General features: G+C 33.5%; 1 protein-coding gene and 1 long non-coding RNA gene across 5 annotated transcripts in view; one reads left to right on the top strand and one right to left on the bottom strand.

The window, feature by feature from the left end:
* HCRTR2 (hypocretin receptor 2) overlaps positions 1-12645 on the top strand; it is a 127492-nt gene that overhangs the window by 65973 nt on the left and 48874 nt on the right. For both annotated transcript variants that reach the window (XM_051854630.2, XM_070073932.1), the window contains exon 2: positions 5626-5804. In XM_051854630.2, the coding sequence (XP_051710590.2) occupies positions 5626-5804 (179 nt within the window). The remainder of the gene's footprint in view (positions 1-5625; positions 5805-12645) is intronic.
* The window catches only part of LOC103349779 (uncharacterized), a 69090-nt gene that overhangs the window by 55611 nt on the left and 834 nt on the right, over positions 1-12645 (bottom strand). For all 3 annotated transcript variants that reach the window (XR_007922946.2, XR_007922944.2, XR_007922945.2), the window contains exons 2-3: positions 12045-12080; positions 11578-11605 (exon numbers count right to left, since the gene is read on the bottom strand). This is a non-coding gene — a long non-coding RNA (uncharacterized lncRNA). The remainder of the gene's footprint in view (positions 1-11577; positions 11606-12044; positions 12081-12645) is intronic.

The raw sequence follows: 12645 nt of genomic DNA, 5'->3' as shown, positions 1-12645 counted from the left end.
TAACTTTAAAAAAAAAGAAAAATTGTTTTATTTCACTTTCACTCAGCCATTTATTTGTATCTAATTTAGGAGTTGTTGGTGACTTTATCATTTGTTGAGCACTCTTTGCTCTAAATTTACAATTTGAAAAAAAAATTCACTTCTGTATTTTAAAGACAATGACCATAATGTTTGTCCCTGAAGCCCCAAGATGAGCATTTTCAAAGGCTTTCACTGACACTTTGTGGCAAAGAGCGGAACTACAATGTTTTGTAGATAGATTTTCTGAAATGTTTATTTTATATGTGTGTAATATAGCAAACAAGAGTCAAGAAATTGTTATCTTACTTATCTGTATACGCATATATGTAAAAAAATCAAAAAGATGAAAAAATGTTTTACTACAATATTTCTTAACCTACAACCTAACAATTTAACAAACAATAATTTTGTTTCACAAATAATAAAAATCTCATGGCTGTTATGTTTATGAAGAATAAAGTATATTTTGAAACTTTTCATTTCACTATTTTATATACTCACTGGTTCATATAAACATATTTTTCAAAAAAATCATTTAGATAATATGTGGATCTCTCCATACTGCTTCCAAGATTTTTGAAGAACATGATTATTGGTGGAAAAAATTTTCTTTTCTATTTCATAGACTCAATTATAATGGCAAGAAAAATTTAAAATTTTGATAAAATGAATTCATCATAAAACTTGTAATCTTAACCATTTTTAGATGTACAGTGCAGTGACAGTAAGCACATCAACATTGGTATGCAATCATTACTACCATCCACCTCCAGAACATTCCTCTGTTTTCCTATTCCTTGGTAAACACCATTCTACTATTGTCTCCTGATTTTGACTGCTAAGGGTACCTCCTATAAGTAGAATCATGCGATCATTGTCCTTTCATGTCCATGCTATTTCAATTTTAATATAAAAAATTAAATACATCCACAAATACTTGAAATTAAATCTATATAGTTAGTACAGATCTTTTCAAGAAGATCAATCATCATTACTTATATAGCATGTATAATCACATCTCAATATTATAAGCTTTAAAGTGAATTAGTAGTTGACATTTCAAAGGCAAGTATATGTTCAATAATATACAGAATCAGAAGTTCATTTCATGTGTTCTTTTTATTTTTTTACTCTGAGTTTCTTATTTGTTGTATAATTAAGCAATTTCTAACGTTTTGTCACATTTACTTCAAGTGTAGAAATTAAATACATAAACATGTATAATTTTTCCTTGTAAAACAGAAAATATAAGTATTATAAAATGAGGAATTCCTGAGAAAGATCAAAGCATTGGGAAAGAAAGGCATAGTGTCATGTATGATTCAGTGATGCAATATTATGACCATATGCAAAATGATATGACATCTACACTGTTTGTATAATCTCTGTATATTAACTTTCACAAATAACAGAAAATGTGTGATATTTGTCTTTCAGTATAGGCTGATTTTCATTAACGTAATGGTCAACAGTTCCATCCATTTTGTTAGAAATGGCAGGATATCATTCTTTTTATGGCTGAGTAGTACACCATTGTGTGTACATACTACGTTTTTTTCATCCTATCATCAGTTAATGGACAACAAGATTTATTCCATATCTTTGTTATGGTGAATTCGGCTGCTATAAACATGGGCATCTTACATGTTCTTAGTCAAGTCTTAATATCAGTAGATTAGCAGGATATAACTTATGGTCAAATTGTTCTTAGAGCAAGTATTGGTTTGTGAATTTGGCTTTGTTTATATACAATGACATCAATATTAAAAGAAAAGATTATTAGGGCACAGGTTATAATGGAAAAGGTATTTTATACTTTTCTTATTTGTTTATTTGAGAGAGAGAGAGAAGGAGAGCTCCCATCCACTTGTTTACTCCTCAAATGCCCATGATAGCCAGGGCTGGAAAGGAGAAAGCTGAGAGCCTAGGAATCAATTCAGGTCTCCCAAGTGGGTCGTAGAAACCCAATCTCTTGACCCATGAGCACTACCTTTCCGGATCTGCATAAGCAAAAATGTGCAGTTAGGATATAGAGCCAGGTATCAAACCCAGAATCTGCGGTACGGGTCATGGGCATCGTAACAATATTCTTACCTTTCAGGGCTATATATATAATTAAAACAGAGAAAGAGGAGGAAATCAAACAATGGATTGAAAGATAAAGAAAGAAATGGGTTCATTTGCATCTTGAAATTTCAGCTCAGTAATGTTTGTATTAGAGATGGAGCTTCACTAAGTCTTAATTCTTGTCCTCTGTTATCTTTCTCCCTGTGTGCTCAGCTCTTCACTTATTCCTAGGTAATGGAAGAAGGATTTTAGATGCAGACTACATGCAAATGGACTTTAATGTTGTTGTATAATGGTCATTCATAGGACTAATTTCAAATGTAGTACAAAATTTAGATTTTGGAGCTTGTTGAAGTTCATCAGAAGGTAATATATGGAAACTGAGAAATATAGATCAATTACATATAAGAGAATATTAATGAGTACCTAATTTCTCTGTCATTTTTCATGTTTTATCCACATCCCGTCTCCCAAGATTCAGATTTAATTTAGCATCTACTCAAGAAAACCAGTTCCTAGTAACTTGATATAAGGTGTGATCCAAAAAAAAAAAAAAAAAAATCTTGACTTGGCAGTTAAGAAAGCTGAAAAGATTTCAAACTGTCTTAACAGAGAGATAGTGACCAAAGCAATCATCCATTGGTGCTTTGGATAGACTACCTGGAGATGTCTATTCATCTACAAATGGCTCATGTAGAGCCATTGTCAATAATCTGGAATGTGTTCAGAATAAAAGATCTTGGTTATGTTCAATGCAAACCTCTAGAGTTGAACATGAAGATTCTGGAGATCATTAATGCAGAGACAAAGGCTAGGGGAATAGACATAATTCTGTCTTTCAATATTTCAGCTAATACTAATATGAGTGAAATAATGTACTCACACATCCTCCACCTGAAGATTTGATTACATCTTAACCCCCAGAACTTCAGAATGTAAATTATTTGGAAACAGGGCCATTGCAAGTGTAATTTGTTATGTTGGGGTCAGACTATAATAGGGTGACCTTCTAACCCCGTGTGACCATATCCTTACCATAGCATGGTACATAGGGATATAGAAAAATACCATGTTAAGTCTAAGGCAGAGATTGAGAACACCAAAGACTGAGAAGTGAGAGAGAAGAAAAAGATGTTGTTACAGGATTTGGGAGGATCATAGCCCTGCTGACTCAATGATTTCAGACTTACTGCTTCTAGAACTGTGAAACAGTAAATTTCTATTGTTTTCAACACCTCGTTTATAATACTCTGCCACAACCGCCCTAGGAAACACATGCAGATAACACAATGTAGAAAAATAAGTAAATTTTATTCTTTAGGTTTCAAGAATTAAGGAATAATATACAGATGTGCAAGGGAACCATTTCAACTCAATAAAATAAACTGTTACCACCAATTATAAATGCTCAAGCATGTTGGATCAAGGGTGTTGCAGAGGTGATTACTCAGGCATCAGATAGCAAGTTAGAGTGAATGAGATCCAATTCAAGAATTCAGTGTTAAAGTCCTGTCAGATAGAGGTTGGCAGTTTCTTTTATTATTATTATTAATTTTCTACTTCAAGCATGGGCATGCCAAAATTGTGAATAGGATTCAGATTCAAGCTCTAGTAGTTGCTAGTTAGTCTTGTGTCCTTAGGTGGGTTACCTAACCTCTCCATCCCTAGCTTCGCATATGTTAAAGAGAGATGATAATAGGACTCCCTTCATAGTGTTATTATGATTAAACAAGTTAATAATTTAAAGTGTTTAGCACAGAAGATATGCCACATAGTAAGCATGAAAAAAGTGCTGTTTGTGCAAATATTTTCTTTAATCTTGGTTAGACACAATACATTCACACCATCATCTCATAACTGCCATTTCTCACCTCCTAAATATAGAGTTGAAGTCAAACTAGAACTACATTAATTGCATTTAATATTTAATTAAAGTACTAAGTATATTCTTTCCTAGATTTAAGCTTACATGATTGCAGTTATTTGTTGATCAAATATAATAAATATATTTTTGGTAATTTTCTCATAATAAATTATAAAAATGTGTTTGTCAACTGCAAGAATGAATGTGCATGTTTGTGTGTATATATTTCTAGTGTTTATAGAAGATAAATCATTCAACATAAATAATCATTCAACAGAATTATTTTCAAATAATAAAGGCTATAGTTTACCCTAATTAAGGCTCACCTGAGTTTTCAGGTACAAGTATCCTGGGGAGAAAGATGTGGCATCTTCAAAACTAATTCCTCAGGAATCTAGGCATTTTATTAAATTAACATCTGTTGGTAGCTGACAGCCAATTTAAGCTTCAGGAGGTGGTAAAAGCATTTTCCAACACACAAAACTCTTAATAAATGGTACATAATTGAATTCTTCATTCAGTGACTAAAATCTGACAAAATGCGTTATTTCAGTTGTTTCATTGCTATATAAAGTTACTAATCACTTCATCATCTGGGTGTGTAAGTGAAAACACTGACAGATTAATGATACCCCAAATTCACAGTTACTTTCAGTAAAGCAAATCCATCAACAGATGTGAGTAGCTGTGCATACACATATTCAATTCGAGAACCAGTGATTTTATAACCTTTGTATACTTGAATCAGGTGGAGGACAGGGGGTGGGATATTGGATATTGTTTCAGCTGCTTTATGGAACTGAGTGAAATAGCCCAAATTTTAAACTGTAGATATTCTCTAGTGCACAGAGAGGACAAAGGAGAAAGTATTAAAAAGTGTGTTTTTTTGGAAGGTGATGTTTCTAGGTCATCAGGGTAATAGAAAGGAGAAAGAATTGCATTTCTAGAGTTTATACGAGTTTTGTTACTGCTCCCTGAATTCCATGAGATGAGTTGTGTAGTAGAGACCATCTTTTCACTTAGAGCTAAATCCCGGTTGTAACTATAATTCTGTTCTTTTTGAACAAAGTGTCCTTACACAACTTCCATGAATCCCCCATGTCTTATTTCATTTATGAATCCCTCAGATTATTGTTGAGATTGAATAACATAAATATATGAATTTCATAGCTCAGTATTTGACAATGGTTAGAGCTGAATAATTGTTGGCTCGTTTCTTTTAAAGGCAAAGATTTTTATCTATTAAAGTTCCAAACACAGAGTTTGAGAGCAGATATGGTTCAAGGGCATGGATAAGGAAAACACACAAGTTAATGAAAATTCCCAGCGTCTAGTCAATATAATTTAGCCACTACCCCTTCAGGTTCTACTACATACTTAGTAGTGAGAAAATAGAAAGCTGAATCAAAGATTATTGTTTAATTTCTGGGACATTCAATTTAAAATGAAATGAAAATAAGTGCAGCCTCAGGTTCGATTGAGAAATGGCTTGCAAAGTAAATGAACTAACTTCAAGCACGTCTTCAACAATGGAGTAGATGGACTGGTTCATTGATTACACAGAACATGTTTAAATTGTCTATTGCTTATGATATAAATGTACAAATTTAAAAATATTTCTTCATTGGTGCCTATTGTCTCCATCTAATTATTCTGCTTTCTTTACAAATGAGTTTGTGTGGCAGTGTGGAAGAACCACCACATGAGGACAGTGACAAACTACTTCATAGTCAACCTTTCTCTGGCTGATGTTCTTGTGACCATCACCTGCCTTCCAGCCACACTGGTCGTGGATATTACTGAGACCTGGTTCTTTGGACAGTCTCTCTGCAAAGTGATTCCTTATTTACAGGTAATTCGTTTTTTTCCATGATTTTTGGATTCATATACAGAAGGTTCTGAAGAAATATATTTTTAGGGCCGTTTTAGTGTCACAGCAAAATCAAGCACACAGCACAATGATTTCAAATTTGCTCCCACATGTGAACCCTTCCCCATTACTAACACTTCCCTTCCTCTGCCAAAGTGGTACATTTGTTATAACTGATTAAGCTATATTGACACATCATCATCACTCAGAATCCATAGTTTATACTAGGGTTACCTGGTGATGTGCATATTATGGGTTTGGACAAATGTGTGATGACATATATATATATATATATATATGCCTACTACTCTGTAAGATACTATAATGGCATGTGTGTGTGTATATATATATATATATATACCATTATATATATATATATATATATGTATTTGTCTACTACACTTATATATATATGTCTACTACTATATATATATATATATATGTATGTCTGCTAGTCTGTAAGATACTATAATGGTATATATACCATTATAGTTTCACAGAGTATTTTCACAGTCATGGCCTTCCAGTTATTTAACTAGTGAAATAAAAAGAAATACACCATATTGGAATTTGCAAACTTAAAGAAGAAAAATATTTAAGATTTTTCTAGAGAAGTTAAATTCCAGACAAAAATAACAATAAAACTACCCAAGTTATCATAATATGCTGAACAAATGTTTTATTTCTTTGATCCATACTTTCAACAAATTAATAAGCTAGGCTCTTTCAGTTCAAGTTATTGAAATGATGTGTTTATAAGTGGCTTCATTTCCTATTGAAGAGTTTAAGAACTGTGTTTCAAATTAGTATAGTAAATAGGTTTAATATAGGTCCTAACTCAAACTACCAGACTTGAAACCATTGCTATGACATTCATTGACTATGCAGTATTAAGCTAAATAAATAAACTCTTTAAGGTTCACCTATTTAAAGAGAATAATAATTTTAAGAAGATCCAGCTCATATGGTTGCTGTGACAATGGACTTTCAAAGTTTATGTATCTCATGGCACAGTGCTAACCCTCTGGAAAATGATTATATAATAAAAGCATAGGGTGTTAAGGAACAATAACAGCAGCATTATAAAATATTTCATTGCTCATTAGTGAAAGAAATGCTTCACTATCTACTTGCCGTTTTAAAAATGAACAGAAATGAATGTTTAGTCTAGAGATTATGACTCCCAATCAAAGTACCTGAGTTTGATTCTCAGCTCCAGCTACTGTCTCTAGCTTTCTACTAATGCAGATTCCAGAAAACAGCAGTGATAGCTGAGTAATTGAGTTTCTATCACAAGTAGGGGACTTGGATTGAGTTTCTGTTCCCAGGTTTGGCTGAGGTCCAGCTGATGGCAATGGTGAGCACTTGGCATATAAACCAGCAGATGATGTCTCTCTCTCTCTCTCTCTCTCTCTATTTCTCTGTCAATTAAATATATATTTTAAAAATAAATTCAGTGAATTGTTTTCTGATTGTTTATATAATTCTATAATCTTTGAAAATCAGATTCCCAAGATGGTAGCCACAGCCACATTTTCCAAAGAGGTCGAGTCCCTAAGGCATTTGAATGTGAGTGAAATGACAGCCACCGTCTTCTCGTCATCCCATAGACTTCCTCCACCCACCACCCCAGAACTTACTCTATCTAGTGTCCCGGACAGTCACCATAATATCTAGAAGAACAGAAAATAATATTCCAATAATACAAATTTGAGGGATGCGATAAGTTGCTCGTTACTAGAAATTATACTAATTGGGCTTTTGGAACTGATACGGTTCAAAGGAATCTTTAGCTCAATAGTTCTTCAATAACCTCTTACAAAGAGAAGTGATAATTTTTAAGGGTCAAGCATCATTTACAGCATAGAAAGTAAAATGTCATAGAAGTTATGTTTCCTGCATACATTATATATAATTATAGGGTTAGTTTGGGGCAATGTGCTAAAAATCATGAACGAATTTAAAAAAATGAACTGTACCAGATTTTTAGATAAAAAGAAATGAAAGAATAGAGAAATTATTCTCATAGAACAAAATTCAGTAAGAAACATATTTATTCTGATGGAATTTGCAGAGAGGCAGTGGGAAAATTAGACAATTCTAACATTTCACCACCTCTGTGTTCTTTTTTTTTTTCATTTTTGAAAGAGGGAGTATGTGTGTGTCTATCTTCTTCTTTTTTTAAGATTTATTTTATTTATTTGAAAGGCAGAGTTGCAGAGAGATCATGAAAAAGAGATCTTCCATCCACTGGTTCACTCCCCAAAAGGCTACAACAGCTGGGGCTGGTCCAAGCTGAAGCCAGGAGACAGCAGCTTCTTCCTAGTTTCTCACATGGTTGAAGGAAAGTCTCTCACGTGGGTGCAGGGAACCAAGCACTTGGACTTTTTTCCACTACTTTCCCAGGTGCATTAGCAGGGAGCAGAATTGGAAGTGGAACAGCTGCCCATAAGGGATGCCAGCACTGAAGGCAGTGGCTTTACCCATTAGGTCACAACGCCAGCCTCACCTCTGTGCTAGTTCTGGAAAGCTTTGTATTTATCTTGGTTCCTGTAATCACCCAGAAGGAAATTTCATGGCTCCTATTAAGTTTCAGGATGACTCCGTTTGCCCAGACTCTTCAGCTAGCTGAGAAGATTTCATGCTCTTCCAGTGAACCAGAGAATTCCCCAGTGGTGAATGGGATAAAAATGGAGGAGTGTATCCCCTTCTAGCAGGTGCAGTGCCGTTCATCATATAGAGTAGGAATTCTGAGTCCACTATGCACAAGGAGGACAGACTGGAAGCAGCCTGTAACCACAGAGTGATGAAGGTCATAGGTAGCTCTTAAAATCACTGACTATGCTTTTGCCTGAAATGAGAGGTTGCAGTAGTCAAATTCTTTATAACTCTTTCATAGAGCACAACTTAATAGCAAGTTCTGCAGTTGAAGAGATATCCTCATTTCCTGAGAAATTTAGTCTGCTTGTCTGTAAACAGTGTCCCAATATGATAAACTTCTCAACTAGCCCTGTTCAACTCAGGCCAATGAGCAAAATATATTGAGTAACTGTAAGGCAGAATAAACTAGATTCACTCATCAACTCATGCAGCGCTACTTTTGGTGTAAAGATGTAAATTTACAAAAAGACTGCAACCTAGTAACAGCAGTATCTCCACCTTTTCAACATTTATTGTACCTTTTCCATAGAGATTTCCCAAAAGCAATGAGCAATGAAACTAGGCAATACGTCTATCATTTAATTGGAGTAGGTTTATTCCCCAGTTGTGATATTCTGAAACTGGTAGCTTTTATTCTTGATATGAAATTTGTATCTTACTGAATAGTTAACATATATTACATAATGCTTGCCACCACTTAAAGTTATTTGGTTTCATTTGAGACTTCAGGCACATTTGCTAATTTGCTATGATTTATATGTTCTTCTAAAAACAATATAACTTTAGATTCATGAGTGATACACAGTAACACTTTGGCAAATTCTCAAAATATTTAAAAATATGACAATTGTAATAAAACTTAGCTGAATAAAATGATCCTTATGGATCTTTAAGAATTCTGTAATTCCAAAACCATTAACATTTGTTAGGCTGTTGGCTTAATAATTATCATGTGTTTTACTTCTCGTCCAATAACCAAGATTGATAGCAGTAGGAGATTATTTATTCATGGTGAATTTTTTTCAGCTGCAGAAAAGGTTTTTCACAGGAAATTCCAGGAAAAGAACAAAAGCCAAATGAAACATGGGTGGTGTGAGCTATGCAGATAGACACGCTTCACTTTCTCAGCCATATTTTATCACCTTCAAATCTATCAGTGTCTATTACCTAGATTTTTGACTTGGAAAAATTTACATTTCCACTTTCCATGGATTTTAGGATCCTTTGAGGGACAGGTGTTATTATACAAAAGCTTAAATGCCAAATTGGGATGCCTGGATCCCATATCAGAAGGCTGGTTGGAATCTATGCTCCTCTGCTTCTGATCTAGCTTCCTGCTAATGTACCTGGGCAGGTAGCAGATGATGGCCCAAATACTTGGGTTCCTGCCACCCAGATGTAGTTCCTTGTTCATGACTTTGGCCCGACAAAGAGCTAATTGTTAGAACCATTTAGAGAGTGAACCAGAAAATTGAAGATCTCTGTCTCTCTCTGTTGCTGAACCTTTCTAATAAATAGTTTTGATGCTTTTATGTGCTCTCATAAAGTAATATTGTTTTATCCTAAATGAAATCCTCTATCTTTACTTTGTCCATAAGTTACCCATAATACAAATGAAAGACCAAATACCTGAAGGCAAAAATTCCCATTGCCTGATTACACTTCATTTATAACACATAGTCCACAGATTCACTTCTAAAATGACTTACTAAAAGATTGATTTGAGCTAATATCAGAATACACAAAAAAGGACTCAGAAGTGCATGCCTTAAGTGCTAAAGGTTAGCAAAACTTTCATTTATACACGTGATAAGATACAATTTTATACCCTCCCTCCAAAATCTTTTAAATTAGATGTTAATTGTATACTCATATTTTACACATTAAATAGTTAATATTAAGTCACTGTTTGTCAAAGCTCCATTCAATGGATTCTACTGTTAGAGTCAGCTATGCAACTTAATGGCAATATATCCTGGGTAACTGCTGGCACTAGATACCAGTCTTTCAAGTGCACGGATATGAATTGATTACTATCACCTAATAGAATTAAGAAATATAGAGTTGGGTCATGTTACATCTCTCTCTTTCATCCAGGTTGATTAGAATTCATAAAAATTAAACTATAAAGCCTTGAACATTTCTTCTCATTGCTAGAGTGGATAAATATAAGTCCTGACCTGTAGCTATGAGAAATCAATTCTGCAGATCTACACTGCCATAGTTCTAATCCCAGTTTAGTTAAGGTATGGAGGAGCATTAGTGATTGATTTATCTGGACAGAAGAAATGGAAGTTTACAGGGTGGGAGTGAAATTATTTTGAGAAATAGAGTTAAAGGTGCTCTAAGGGAGTATGAGTCATCAACTAACCTAAGCTGTTCCAGTGGATTCTGGTCCTGTAAGCCTATACTTAAAATGAAATTAGCCTCCAATAATTTAGTAGAATTTACATTTTTACTTATCATATCTATCACTACTCTTCTCTAAAAAGCAGCCTATTCCAAAAATCTATAATTCTGTGTCCAAAAATAAAAGAGAACACCTATATTGCAATTAGCATTATTATTACTATAATTGTTGTAACTAATAACAAATGCACACACTTATATGCCAGTTTTGGGCCAGGCATTTTACATTTCAATCAACTCTCCCTACCTGATTGAATGCTACTATTATACTCTTTTTATAGAGGAGATAACTGAGCAATACTGAGATTAAGTAGCTTATCTAAAATTACACACTCAGGAAGTGAGTTCAGATTCATGCCCAGGAAACCTGGTTGCCAAATTGATTGCACTCTGTTACCTCTCCCAGACAGAATCAAAGAATCAGGATTGGTAAGAATCTAACCCTGTCAAATATCCTTCATTTAAGAAACACACACACAGGCACACTCACAGTCAGCACAAGCTGTAAAGTGGGTTACCCAATATCGTGCAGCTCGCTGGTGGAAGAACGAAAATAGATCATCCTGACATATTAGCCCCAAGCTCTTCCTGTGTTGCACTGGCTCTTAGACTCTTTCCCGTTAGTTGTAGCTATAGTCAATACATCAAATGAGAAATTCCTGTTTTAACAAGCATAGAAACTTACCTTTGGTGCATATTATGGGGTCAGCACACTAGGACATAAGAAAGAGGAAGATGTCACATCTATTACCTTAAATTGAGGCTGATCACTAATAATTGATTAAAAATATTTATTAAGTACATAATACACATCAAATTCTGAGCCAGTTATGAAAAAGAAGAAAAAAAAAAAACCCAGAAGCATAGAAGCAGTGTATCCTGTCATGGTGAATTGTTCCAATAGAGAAAACAGACAAAATAAGCAAATTAAACAAAATCATATACTGTGTGACATGTTCTGAAAAGAAAACAAATAAGAATTTTTGATTAAAAATAAGAGAAATGAAAACTTTTTTTATATAGGAAGAGAGAATCTTGGGAATAATATAGGTATCAATGTTTTATCCAGGAAAGGAGAACACACTAAGCATAATTACATATATTGATCATGTGAGTATAGCTATGCTTAAAATGTTTCTTTAAAATTCCTACCTGAAAATTTACAGGATAGACACATCATACTATTCCCTGTAAGAGAAAGAGGTTGTTCCATTTGAGAAAAAATATATGGGTTTCTTTTTTGTTTAATTTTAAGATATGATTTCTTATATCAATAAAAAAGTCTTAAGACAAAATTGTGGAAGTAATTATTCAACAAATACCGATTATAAATTAAAATATTTGGTGTCAAGGAAATTTAAGAAGTTTTCATGGCATTTTTTTCCAAATTTGACAGGAAATAGGCATTTTTCCAATATATTCTTCCTCTTTCTGATGTTACCATGAAAGATATAGACGACACATGTGTGGATTTTTTTTAATATTCTGTATCTTGTTTTATTTCAGTTCTTTAAAAATCTTCCATAAAACTTGTAGTTCTCAGACTTTGTTCTGTGGTATCATATTTTTAGTGCTATTATAATTTTTTACTTGTCAAAATCAGTATTACTTTATTCTTAAGACTTTTTATGAAGGAACTTTAAAGAGTTCATAGTTATATTTTTCATTCAGAGTTCAGAGTTATATTTTTAGTGATTTTAAAAATAATTTTTAAAATTTTTCCTTATTTGCCTCATATTATACACACATGCTA

This window comes from Oryctolagus cuniculus, chromosome 5, assembly GCF_964237555.1.
Source record: "Oryctolagus cuniculus chromosome 5, mOryCun1.1, whole genome shotgun sequence".
Classification (NCBI taxonomy): domain Eukaryota; kingdom Metazoa; phylum Chordata; class Mammalia; order Lagomorpha; family Leporidae; genus Oryctolagus; species Oryctolagus cuniculus.
This window is presented reverse-complemented; position numbering and strand designations above follow the sequence as displayed.